Below are 13457 nucleotides of genomic sequence, written 5' to 3'. Positions count from 1 at the left end.
TATGTATTTTATTCATGTGTATGCAAAAAAGGTTCTGGGATAAAACTCAAGGCTATTCTCAAGCATTGAGTCTATGAATGCACCTATCCTTTTCTCTCATACCTCCCTGAGTTTTCTAATGAACTACGTAGGATTTTCCATGATCCAAAACTGAACCGGCTGCTTGATACGTTTAATCTGATAACCTGGATCGATGACTGCACCTTAGGCCTCCTCCTAAATCCCCAAACAGACCTTTCACCAAATGTAAAAATCCAGTAACTACTTCTTTGCCTCCTCACCTGCTCTGCTCTCCGGCGTTCCCGCCTTTGTGCGCTGGCCGGGTCGCCGATGCTCCATGCTTCGGCGCTGTTACCGTTCCACGGCTGCACATGCCTACTGCGCTACGCACAACTGGCAATGCCTCAGCGACCACTCAATCAGACACGCAAATAAGTTGCAATATTAACTAGCGATTTTTCAAAACAATTTTGAATACCCAACCCGCTCCTGAACGGAGGGAGTATTAACCTTTGATGCAGTGAAATAGACGTCTGTTTAAGGGTACTGTAAAAAGAACTTAGCACCACGTTGAACTGTCAGTTCTGCCTGGATAGTTGAGCTTGGATTCCTCGAAAAGATAGTTAAACTTGGATTTCTAGAACAGATAAAACTAAAGTTTCGATCTCGATGCCAATACCAAGTCGACCCTTGTAGGAGTATAAATCAAATGCCACGCACGTCCATTTCCAATTTCAACTCCTCGGTAAGACAAAACAGGCAGTTTCACGGGGTTGTAAACGTTGTTCACGGTCTATTTTCTTTGCTGGTAAACGTTGCCATAATTGCTCGTGTGGACTTGGAGGTAGGGCGGGTACTTAAAATTGCACTTTATTTCTCCAGTGTTAACTAAGAAGACACTGGATTCCCGAATCAGTTTTAAGCAAGGCAGCAAGCCTAGTTAAATTGTGCTTAAGTGCGCGCACACTCGTCAGACAGACTTACCGCGGCTAGCTCGAAGCTAGTCACCATGGTTCTGTTCATCAAGCTCATCCTCAGCCTCGCCGCCGTCTTCCTCTCGGCGCTCATCCTGTCTTACTTCACCAGCGTGCCTTACCTGAGGTACCCCGACCTTCAACTCCCCTTCTACAGGTCCAAGCAGTCCAACTCGCCGCGGATCCCCAAGCCAACGTGCGACATCTTCCACGGCGAGTGGGTGCCGGATCCGGGCTACTCTCCGGAGTACACCAACGAGACGTGCTCCTACATCCAGGAGTACCAGAATTGCTTCAAGTACGGCCGGCCGGACTCGGAGTTCCTCAGGTGGCGGTGGCAGCCGAGCCAGTGCGACCTCCCGCGTTTCGATGCCGGCAAGTTCCTCCGGCTCGTCCGGGGAAAGACGCTCGCCTTCGTCGGGGACTCCCTCTCCAGGAACCACATGCAGTCTCTCCTCTGCCTCTTGTCCAAGGTTTTACTCACTTATGTGCCGTGTTGTATCATCATTTACACCGGCGGCTCGGCCCCTCACTGACTGACTAACGTGTGTTGTGTACGACTTGGAAGGTGGCGTTGCCCAAGGAGGTGTCGATGACCGGGACGACGGACGAGCGGAACAAGATCCTGTACTACGAGGACTACCGGTTCACCATAAAAATCCTGTGGTCGCCGTTCCTGGTGAGGACGGAGGACGCCGGCAACGACATCAAGCTCTACCTCGACGAGCCCGACGCCAAGTGGCTCTCCGGCGTGGCCGGGTTCGACTACATGATCCTCTCGGGGGCCAACTGGTTCACGCGCCCGACGCTGTTCTACGAGAAGGGGCAGCTCGTGGGCGGCAGCTACGTCGCGGCGCTCAACATGACCAGCAACCTCACGCTGCTCTACTCCCACCGGATGGCGTTCCGGACGGCGCTCCGGGCGATCAACGGCCATGGCAACGTCAAGGGGAAAGTCATCGTCCGGACGATGTCGCCCATGTCGCACTTCGAGGGCGGGTCGTGGGACAAGGGCGGGGACTGCAGCCGGACGCGGCCTTACCGGAGCAACGAGACGACGATTGAAGGCCAGGAGCGCGACATGTACACGGCGCAGGTGGAGGAGTTCATGGAGGCGAAGAAGGCTGCGGCGGCGGCGGGCGTGGACATGGCGCTCATGGACTCCACGGGCGCCATGCTGCTGCGGCCGGACGGGCACCCGAGTCGGTACGGGCATTGGCCCGACGCGAACTGGGAGTATAAAGACTGCATACACTGGTGCCTGCCCGGGCCCGTCGATGCCTGGAGCGACATGTTGTTTCACATGATGTCAGACTAACAAACATACAGGTTGGTTATCTAGTAGGAGTACTATCTACTTACCTGTGGTTTGGTTTGGTCCTGTGTCACCATCGCGATCTGATGGTGTGCAATAATATTAGGAATTTCCAACATGTTATGTTAATGAACAATTGCACATATTAATTGTTTGCCAAATTATGAACTCGGAGTTCTATACTAGGGTGTGTGTATATCTCAGATGCTTGGTATTATATTTAAACAAAAAACCTTAAATCTTATCAGTCGTCCGAATTTTAAGCACGATTCAGATCCAACGGCTGAACAATCAACTTGTCCCTGACTAAAAATCAAGCGACTTAGATACAACAAAACCGTTTATACTACTCAAATCGGAGCATGTAATGATGTAAGCATATTTTTGGATCATGGTTACATTGTGTAATAAGTCTCTTCGCTCCCTTATCCATGTAGGTGCCATGTTTTTGTCTATTTCGGTATGTAGAATAAAATTGTTTTTCACAGAAATCATTTTATTCTCTCATGTAGTTGTTGCACTCCTGAATCAATTGATTGTGATCGCGAACATTGCTACAGGTACGCAACACAAGAACCAAACAGGGTCTGGCGCCAAGAGGTTGAAATGATTTAGGAGGGAGATTATGTCTTGATCGTGTGGCAAGCGTGTAATGGGTTATTCACTGACATGACTTGATTTCAAGTAACATGGCATGTCACATTGGTTTTGTTCCATTTATGTTTTGTTATGTTATAACCTCATGTCTGCATCCGTGTTGCAGAGGCCGAATGTAGAATGGTAGATCTTCAATTTTTCCGAATACAAATACTAGAAATGATCCTCTTGAATTATTGCCTTGGCTTACTTTCTCTCCTTAAACATTTTTTGTGTGACTATGAAGGCAATCTTTTTCTTAAGCCAGATCCAAATTAATAAATATATAATTTTTATTCCTATTCGGAACTACAAGGATATTTTGACAAACGATATTTTTTATGCTACCAATTTTTTACACACCCTTTCCATAGTCCATCACGACTTCTCATCTTTTAGATGGGCGACTCTAGGGGCTTTTCGAAATCTTTGAAGGTAGTCAAGTTCGTGCAGGGGCATGCGTGGCGATGATGTCGCTCCAGTCTAATTGCAATCCTTCTGCCGAAGCTTGGAGAATATTGGGCGTTGCAAAGATTGATACCATGTAGAATATGTTTCGAGAGATTTCATTCATTGTAATTCTTAGTCATATGGGTTATTTTGTAGTTTCTTATCTCTATGATCCGAAGCAGTATACCTGCAATGGTTTTCGACTTTGAATAAAGTTAGAGGTAATTAAAAAAAAATAGATACTTTAGGACGCTGAACAACAACAAGGCCTAGTCGATCTCATCGGTAGAGGCCAGCTTGTCCAGCAAGGCCAAGGAGATTCTGATCGCTTCAAATAGGACGGGCATTTGGTTTTCCTTCTAGGTGCTGATTTTCTATGGCAACCTCTACGCTCAGCCTGTCGGCCATCCGCGTAATGAGATCCGCCTATGCCATCACCTGCAAGCCGGTGAATGGATCCCACGTGCTCAGGATCGATGGGTACTCACAATTGAAGAAGAATTGGATCGAGTACCCCAAGCACATCAACTCATGCGATTTCTCCGTCGGCGGCTACATGTGGCGGCTCATGTATTACCCCAATTGCAGCCGCTCCAAATTCAAGAATCACATCTCTGTACTCCTCCAGCTAGCCAGCTATCCCGGGAACGAGGTGGTCGAGGGACGATCACGGTTCAGTCTACTCGATCAGTTTGGAACCGGCATTAATGCATTCCACATTCCATCATAATGCACAATTTCATCTCCAAGAAATAATTGGTGGAATCCGAGTATCTCAAGGATGATCGCTTGGCTATACAACGCGATGTCACTATTATTTTAGGGAAAAGACGGTCGATATCCGTCATTCGATTAAGGAGAAGCACTGTATATATAGGAGGGGATCAAAGATTGATCCCCAAAAGGAGAGGAAAAAGAAAAAAAGAAAAACAGAGGACCAAGGAGAAGCAATCTCCCGGGTCCGAAGAACACGCCCTTATCCTCCCCTGATAATCCTCCCAGACTAAATGTGCCACTTGCAGCACCGTCGTAGCTGTCCCCTTGAAGGTCCTTCTTTTGCACTCCTTCCAAATCCCCCACCAAGTGTAGATGAGCCGTCCACTGAGATCCCGCTTTGCTTGCTTAGGGAGGCCCCGGATGATGCCGTCCCAAAGCGCACTAATGGAGCTCGAAGCGGGGGATGTGACCGGAGGCGTCTGGCTCCAAGTTTGAAAGAGCCCCCAAACCTCACGGAAGAAGGAGCGGTCGTCGCAGATGTGTAGGATCATCTCGAGATGAATATGGCAGAGCTGGCATATCGGGTTATGGGGCCAAATACGGATCGCAAGGTTGTCTGCCGTGAGTATTTTCTGTGAGACAGTGTCCAAGCAAAAAATCTGCATTTTGGCACAGCTTGGGCCTTCGAGATCTTGTCCGTGAAGAACGGAGGGAATGATCCGAGGAACTGTGCACGCTAAGGGAAAGCCGCCGAGTACGAGCTCGTGGCCGTCCACTTCCAATGGATGGCATCCCGCTGCGTGGAGAGGGAGAATCCCTCGAGGCAACCCCAAAACTCCACAAAGTCATCAAGTTGTTGCGACGTGGCGATCTTGAGCAGTGGTCACACCCAATTGTTGGAGGAGAGATCCTTTTGGACAGTGTGATGCTTCCTTGTAGCGATGGCAAGGAGGCTGGGCCAGCACTGCCCGGGTGTGGAGCCGTCCGGAAGCCACACGTCGTGCCAAAATAGCGCAGTGGCCCCATCGCCGATCTGGATCGTTGTTGAGGCACGGAAGAGGGCCCAGTCAGTCGCGTCGCAAGGGGAGGGGCAGGCCCACCCACCGCTTGCTGGGATCCGTCCAAGCGAACCAGAGCCAGCGGAGGCAAAGGGTGTGCCCAAAGTGGGCTAGGTCCGAGACCCCAAGGCCGCCAAGGTCACGAGGCCTGCAAACCGAACTCCAGTTGACAAGGGGGAGGGAGGATATGCTGCTGCCTTGATTGCGCCGTCTAGCCCAGATGAAGGTCATCATAATCTTATTGATCCTTCGGAGACCCATGCGGGGATGTTGAAGGCAGTGAGGTGGTACGTGAGCATCGCGGAGAGGACAGATTTGGCGAGGACCACATGACCGGACCGAGTAAAATGAGCGCCTCTCCATCCGGTTAGGCGCGAGCCCACTTTATCCACCAATGGCTGGAAGGCCGTCCCCTTGATGAGGCATGAGGATTGAGGGGAAGGCCCAAGTAGGTGCAGGGGAAGGATCCCCGTCTAGCCGGGAAGGCCGCAAGCGTGGTTGCCTCATCACAGCTGATCGGGAAAAGCTCAAACTTGTCAAGAAAAGATCCCCGTGTACGCAGTACCGAAGCATCCCCGAACACGCCAAAAGAAGATGATTCATCGCCTCAAGGTCCTGCACACGCGGGAAAGAAAAGATCCCCGTGTCCTCTGCATAGAGCGAGACAAGCACACGGACAAAAGAGCCCTAGAACAGGGTAAGCACCCCGCGCTCTGCCGCTCTCCTGAGGATGTGGTGCAGAGGGTTGATGGCTAAGATGAAGAGCATTGGGGAGAGCGGATCCTCTTGACGAAGACCCCGTGCATGGGGGATCCTGGGCCCAGGGTTGTCGTTGAGTAGCACCTTGGAAGAGGCCGAAGAGAGGAGGAGGCACACCCATTGTCTCCACCTTGGCCCAAACCAAAGCATCTCAAGACCCTCGATGAGATAGGGCCAAGAGATGGAATCGAATGCCTTGGAGATGTCGAGCTTGAGAAAGCAGCTGGCTTCCTTCTTCTTGTGCATCTCCCGAATGAGATACCCTGCACAAGGATGAAGTTGCAGTGGATGCATCACTTCTTCACAAACGTCGATTGGTTGATCCAGACAAGCTTAGGAAGAAGGGGTGCGAGGCGACGCGACATCAGCTTTGAGAAGATTTTCGCTAGGTTGTGGTTCAAGCTAATGGGCTGGAAGTCGCGGATCGAGGAGGCATCCCCTTTTTTAGGCAGAAGGATGATGTTCGCCGAGTTGATCAGGGCATAAGCACGGCCACCAGCGCATGCAAGGGCCTCAATGGCCAGCTTGAGATCCTCCTTAATGATGTCCTAGCAGACACGATTTTTTTTGCCGATGAAGCAATCCGGCCCCGGAGCCTTCTCACCCGGCAGATTGAAAATGGCCTCCTTGATCTCCTCCAAGGAAAAGGGGGCCTCAAGCTGAGACAAGTCACACTACTCGTACCCGAGCTCCTCCCAATTGAGCCCCGTAGTGCCAGGTAGGCCTTCTTGGCCGCCGCATCGAAGCTTGCCGTCGGGGGGAGGGAGCTGACGTGGTTATGACTAGCCACGTAATCGACTCGAGTATACCCATCATGGCCCAGCCGGGGGCCCACAAGAAAGCCTACTACGACTACAGGAGTCCATATGCTCAACTTGTGGCTCAAGACAAAGCAGTCTAAACATAGTATGTCTCAACAATATATTCGACTTGGACTCTAACTGGGACTTGGTCTCCTGCATATATAAAGGGACCAGGAGGGGGAGTGAAGACCACCCAATATAGCATAGAAGCCGCCTAGACGCACTCGCCAGATCGAATATGTGCATCTAGCCCCGCGGCTCCCTTGTTATCGACTCATCAATACAATCCAGACAAACAGGATATAGGGGTATTACCTTCCGAGGTCCCCTGTGTCCTTGTTAGCCAATGAGATCGTCAACACATACACTCAAAACTTTCCTAGATACAAGTCCGATAATATGGTCATTGTCGAAGTCACCCCTTCGTCAGGAGCCAAGACAGCCGAGGTGCGGCTGGCGAACCTGAATCTGATGTCACTGTTGCTACTGTTAGGACGTGTTCAGATCACTGGGCTTTTATCTCTGAAAATCCTGAATCTGATGAAACCTAGGTTTCTATTTCGAGATAGAGCAGCCCACAGAATTTTTACTAGCTCTTGACGAGTTATGGTGCCATTGTACGTGTTAATCCCTTTGCTTCAAAATATTTGTCTTTTGGTCTTTCATGTTGAGAAACAAAAAAATGATAGTAACTACCTGGGCAGTTGTTGATATCCGTTCTGAAGAAGGGGTCTCTTACAAGCATAGTTTTAAAACCGGGCCGCTGACCGAACCCATAAGGCCCTCTCGTTAACCGGATCACCGTTTGGTTTAAAAAAGTAAAATATATATATATATATATTTGTTCATAAATGCTGTGAATTTTTAGTAACACATTATTTTTTGAGTCACATGTTTTAATTTTTGAGTTTTTTTTTGTACCAAGCAGCAAGCCTTGCGTGGTTTTGAAAAAACAGGAATTATGGCTGTCAGATTCTCGGTCACGGTACGAGCACACTGTTTTTCTTTTATTACAAGGTGTTACTGCTCAAAGCCATTGGGCCTGAAGTATTTATGGCATCGACAAGGGCCATTCGGCCTGAAGTTTCGATCGCCGTCACCCAGTCAACCGAAATATGTATTCGAGATATTTCATTGTAATTCTTAGTCATAGAGGCTATTTTGTAATTTCTCGTGTCTATAATCCGAAGAATTGTACATGTAATGGTTTTCGACATTGAATAAAGTTACATGTGATTCTAAAAAAAAGCTTACTAGTTCGCTGGAAAGTATGGATTCACGTTTTTTTTTGGTTTAACTGATTTATTTTGTTCCGGTTTAATAAAAATGGCCAGTTCTGCTGGTTCGGCGGTGGGGATTGTCCTTTGCGCTTAACCCACCACGGGGTCTCTGGTTCCGGGTTTTTTCCGCTTCAACAGCGGTCCAGTGCGGTTTTTAAAATTATACTTACAAGTAAGTAAGAACAAGAGGGTGTTATTTGATGGACGACCGCCAGAAACGAAATCAGCGAACGAAATCTGACAACCCAAAAAAGGCTGTTAGAAGAGTCTTTTTTGCCTTTTAGTCCAACTTTTATTTTCTGTTTTTTTTTGCCTTTTCCAACTATCAATTTCTCTCTCTTTCAATTTTTTTTTGAGAGGATCTCTAGCTTTCAAATAATACACATTCATCTTGTTCGGATCACGCATTGTGGGAGGCTCGGGCCCAAGGGAGTGCGGTTGAACAGGGCCTCAAAATTTGCGGGCCCAAATTTCCTACTTTGCTGAACAGCCAGAGAAAAAAAAAAGCCAGCGGAGGCCTTTCTTCTTCCAATTTCCTGCGACGCGCCTGCAGACCCAGCTGCCAGCGCCAAAAATATGGCCCCAGCGGAGGCCCTTCCACTACAGCTGGGCGCTGAGCACTTCGACGCTTCGTCTTCGCCAGCAATATTTATTGTCCCAGTCGCCAAATGGTCATTGTTTTCTCGTCTTGGCGTCTAGCCAAGGATATCATGGAAAGCTTTATTTCAAAAATTTCAGCCAAACAAATTGGTTTCTGGAATCGAAAATAAATTTTAAGTTCCAGGCCTAAACGACGGGTGCAAAATTAGTTGTAAAAAAATTATATTGTTGTTGAATAGTCATATTTCTTCAATATATCTAATTGATATGTAAGATATTATGACCTATATATTATTCAGGCTATATTGCATTAGTTTTATTTTTTTTAGAAGGCTTGTCTAATTTCGGAGTTTGACACGGGGTCTCGGATTTTCCTGGCTCCGTCCTTCATTGTGGTGAGTACCGCTGGATTCATTTATCTTTGTCATTCATCTCTCTGCTTTTTCACATTAACATATTGTCATGTAAGTCTGATGCATTTTGTTCTACACATGAGAGCAATTGGTCTCAAAAGCATTGTTCGACCTAAAAAACTAGTGACCCCAAGCTCTTTTTCTTTAGCTAACCATCGGTCTCAAGTAGACCCTGTCTGTGCATGTGTAGCCCAGGACGGACAGCTTTTTTTTTTTGTTGAGCGAACCCAGGCCGGACCGCTTGACATCCAGGCTGGGCTGGGATTCAGTTTTCAGCCCAAATACCGGCTAGAAAGCCCAAAACTATTAAAATATCACCAAATCTTTTCTGCGTCCGCGCACTTTGTAACCGCGTGCGGTGCTCACTCGGTGACCCTCTGGAACCTTATCCACTCTCCTGCCTCTTCTTCTCCGAGCGCACCTCCCCGGCTCCCCCCTCCGTACCTCTTCTTCCTCTCTCCTGCTGCTCACCCCACGCCCCATGTAGACGAAATCCTCCTCCCCTCGAGCCCCGCCTCGTTCCTCTTCTCTCCTGCTCCTCACCCCCCCCCCCACCCTCCCCCATGAGGCTAGATCTCGAGCACCAGCGGCGGCGGGTTGGTCTGCTTGTCGCGGCGCCCCCAAGAGCTCTAGCGCCGCCGGCTCGTCGGTCCGGATACGCTGGTGCCCCCTCCTTCCTCCTCTCTCCACCCCTTCCCCCTCCCCCCACGCTGAGAGCTCGAACGCCGCTGCCGGGGGGCATGGTCCGCTCGTCGGTGCGGCCGCGGTGGAAGCAGCAGGGGCTGCCACTATAGCAATGGCCAGTCTCCACCAGCGGGAGCGCCGACTCCCCTTCCAGCCATAGCGAGCAGCACGGCCCTGCCTTCACCACGTAGGGCGACCCCTGAAGCGGCGGCGGCAACGGCATCCTTGCCCGCCACTGAGCGCACCTTGCTCTGTCTCCACAACCTCGACATCAACGACGACAACGGGCCTTCGTTGCAGGCTGCTGTGAGGTTTGTGAAGTCGCTTCGCTTGGGCTCGCCAGTTTGTCCGTCTGTGTTTGGGTTGGTGCTGGTCACGCGTATGCTGATCCATACAGGTTTTCGTGTTTGTTCAAGCGAGTTTGATGCTCTGTAGTGTCTATTCGTGTATGATGAGATGATTACTGCTTTGTTATTCTTCCTACTCTGAATCATCATTATCTTTTCAAATGTAAATTTGAGGTAAGTAGTTACTTCTAGATTCTGTTGGATGTAGCTTCAACATAGGTGAATTACTTTTAGATTCTGTTGGATGTAGTTTTAGTTTTTAGAATTACTTTTATGATATTTTAGATGTAACTATGGAAGTACGATGTAACTTTCGGATGATTAGCTCTTCAGACAAAGTAACTTTAAGATGATTAGCTCTTTAGACAAAGTAACTTTTGGATGATTACTCTTTACTCTTTAGACAAATTAACTGATTGGACAAAAAGTTTCAGCATCAAACCGTGCTGGATTTTTCATGTTTATCACTGTGCTGGTTGTAATTCTTTCCATCTCCCGTGCTTGGAAGAACGGTTATTTCTTATGTGTTAGTGATTATGCAAACTGGTCTGTGGTTTCGTAGTGTTATCTCACCAGATCCATGATTATGCAAGCTGGTATTAAATCACAATGAGTGACTTTGTTCTTAAATTTTTTTGAAATTTATCTGTTTGGGAACTGGAAAGTTATAAAGATGTTTTGTTATTTTGCCAGCAGTGACCACACATTGCTAGTAATATTGCGTACACTAGATGTAATTCTTAGATTGCATTGGATATATGTTATCGCATCATGCTTACATTTTAGCAATGATACTACTAGTCACTAAATGTAATTATATTCTTCGGATGTATTTTCCGCCTCATACTTACATTTAGCAGTATATCTTCCCGCATCATACTTGCATTTTAGCAATGGTATGCTAGTCATTAGATGTAATTAGTATTTACGTACACTAGGTAGTACTATAGATCACTACCTTGACAAGAACGGCAACCTTTAAATTATGTGGCTGCTTTACGATAGTTTAAAAAAAATATTAGCATGTATTAAGATGGAGTGTAGTAATATAATTTCAATTCAATGAGTAAACAGAAAGAACGCGTATTATTCTTCTTGGTTTTGAATTACATATTGTGGATCCTATATTATTGGAGATATGGATGTATTTTTTATTATGAATTACATCTGATAGCAGGCGGGCCAGTTGACGGTGTTCTTCAAAGCTGGGTTGCCTTTGAGGTCCATGGTACCGTCTTGGGTGTACATCTCTGCTCCTTCCAGTGCCACCTCCCCCATGGTTCTGGACCTGAACTGCCTGTTCTTCTCTTAATCTTCTTGTTGCTTCGGGCAGAGATTCAGAGTAATTCCAGCTGCTTCCTGCCAAGTTATTTATTTACACCGAAAAAGATGGAATTTTAATCGGAATTGCAAGATACTACTCACTGTACTGCACAAGATCATGATAATCTACGCAAGAACTGGGATTTAATTTGAGACGAGGCTGAATGAAATGGACCAGAGTGCAGGGTTGATCCAATACTGCTAGAATATTTATGTTTGTTTTAGCTGTTGAATATTTATGTTGTATGCATGCCTATGTGAATTTATTTGTACTTGTGATGGCAGTAGAACTCGTAACGGAAGAATGCGTCAAATCATACACTAGACGAGCGGCGCGGCCGAGGCGGGCAGAACGCAATGCTAAACTTTCCTTTTGTGGGGTTGTCGGAGAGCACCGCCTAAGACTAGGGAGTGCGCGCGCACTCCCTAGACGGGAAACAGTAATCTTTATCTTTAAACTCAGAACTATTAAAATATAGCACTGTATTTTCAAATGTCAGAAACCTGTTTGTTTCAAGCTCGGTCCAGGCCCGGTCTTAGCATTTTTGTGCCGGGCTTTACGAGGCTTGGCCCAACCTAGCCTAGCCTGGGGTACGCATGGCCGCACGGGAGAAGAACGGTGGGGACATTCTATCTACACGGATTGATAGCATGCAGATGCATCGAAGATTTAATAAATCGACCTGTAATTATGTTTTTGGTTTAACTATTATTAGTACTGGGATCATCATTGGTGGTTGCTTCTGTATTCATCACATCGCAACGAGAAGACCTAACTGACTGTAGGCAAGAAGATTGTTCGCCGTTGTCCCGTCGTCGTTCTCGACGATCTGACCACACATTTCATCCTCGCGATGCCGTCTCTTCTCCAAGGCGACGGCGGCATCTTTCTGTTCGACGCGTGCGTGCACGCCCACGGCTACAGAACAGAGGCGAGGAGACACCAATTATACACCACACGGCGGTTGAAGCAGATCGTGAGTACTACAAGTGTATTCAAAACGGGTGCAGCTTGGAATGAACTTGAAGGCAGCCAGATAGTGATAGATAGGTTGATCGCCACTTCTGCCCCACCATGCATGATACAGGCACAATTAATTAGTGGAATCTCGATCCCCTTCAAAGACGAAACGATTATTGTTCCCATTTGGGACTACTAGCAGGCAAAGCAAACATTTGGCTTTATCCTTCATTGGGACTACTTACGAAAATCCGGCAGACTAGCTGGGAGGGATTGTGATTGGTTACGAACATGCATGAAAAATAGCGACATGCCAACTAAACCAGACTTGGAAACTATAGTGTTTTTTTAATCTCCAGTGCCAGCCATGCTTTGGTCGATGTCCGACCGCCGCGCTCATGCCCACCGATCGTGACGCCCACTACATACAGAATCCTGAAACTGAGATACTGCTTAAATTTTCTACTCGCCGCACTCGGTCAAATTTTCTACGGAGTAATATACAAGTATACCTTAACAGCTTGTCAGAAAGTTTTTGGCTTATCAGATATCCATTCTCTCGTTTTCTTCACCAATGCACCAATGCAGTTGTACTGTACTGTAACAAATTGCAATTTTTATCATGCAGTATGTCGTACCAAATGAACACGCCTTATTTGTTTTGCTTGACTTCTTCCTATCAGACCTTGTACTGGCGTCCCTGACGTTCGTTCGCAAGTACCCAAAAGGTGTCGGTGGGTTGCATTGCATCGCAGTACCGTCAGCTGCCCAGCTGCACGTACAGATCGAGAACATGCTGCGTGCACTTTTACCAGCGGTAAGAAATTTACGACTAATCGTTGCAGGCGATCGGTGTTGCTGGCGCCACTGCTGCTCTCACGTGTCTATGTGGGGGAGGGACACGGCAGACGCCAGTGACAGTCCGTACCCCCAGTGTCACAGTGCTATACTCGTTAGCGTTGAGCAATTTTAAACGGGGTCCCATACGGCGAAACCAAAGCGAAATTTGCCATCGGGTGATGACTGGATCGTCTCGCTCTCGTGTCACGTGGAGGCACAGATGCACAGTAGAGTTCCATGTGGTGAACAATGGTGGCAGTAGCAGCTCGGAAATTTACGACGCTGCCGGTGCGGGCG

General features: G+C 47.8%; 1 protein-coding gene and 1 long non-coding RNA gene across 2 annotated transcripts; both read left to right on the top strand.

Annotated features, from left to right (window-relative positions):
• The first annotated feature begins 893 nt into the window (after positions 1-893).
• LOC100835944 (protein trichome birefringence-like 19) lies at positions 894-3150 on the top strand. The gene is made up of 3 exons (XM_014899342.2): positions 894-1447; positions 1543-2303; positions 2850-3150. The coding sequence occupies exons 1-2, from the start codon at positions 1010-1012 to the stop codon at positions 2290-2292; spliced, it is 1188 nt and encodes a 395-aa protein (XP_014754828.1). The 5' UTR covers positions 894-1009; the 3' UTR covers positions 2293-2303; positions 2850-3150.
• A 6206-nt stretch (positions 3151-9356) lies between these two features.
• On the top strand, positions 9357-11656 carry LOC104582829. Its single transcript, XR_730857.3, has 2 exons — positions 9357-10000; positions 11214-11656. It is a non-coding gene; the product is annotated as an uncharacterized LOC104582829 (long non-coding RNA).
• Positions 11657-13457: the final 1801 nt, after the last annotated feature.

The sequence above is a fragment of the Brachypodium distachyon genome, chromosome 2 (assembly GCF_000005505.3).
Source record: "Brachypodium distachyon strain Bd21 chromosome 2, Brachypodium_distachyon_v3.0, whole genome shotgun sequence".
NCBI classification, from domain to species: Eukaryota; Viridiplantae; Streptophyta; class Magnoliopsida; order Poales; family Poaceae; genus Brachypodium; species Brachypodium distachyon.
Note: the sequence above shows the minus strand (reverse complement) of the source record. Positions and strands in the feature narration are given on the sequence as shown.

Coding starts and splice junctions, on each gene's coding strand:
- LOC100835944 (XM_014899342.2), top strand. CDS start 1,010: ATGGTTCTGTTCATCAAGCTCATCCTCAGCCTCGCCGCCGTCTTCCTC. Junction 1,448..1,542: donor TCCTCTGCCTCTTGTCCAAG/GTTTTACTCACT, acceptor ACGACTTGGAAG/GTGGCGTTGCCCAAGGAGGT.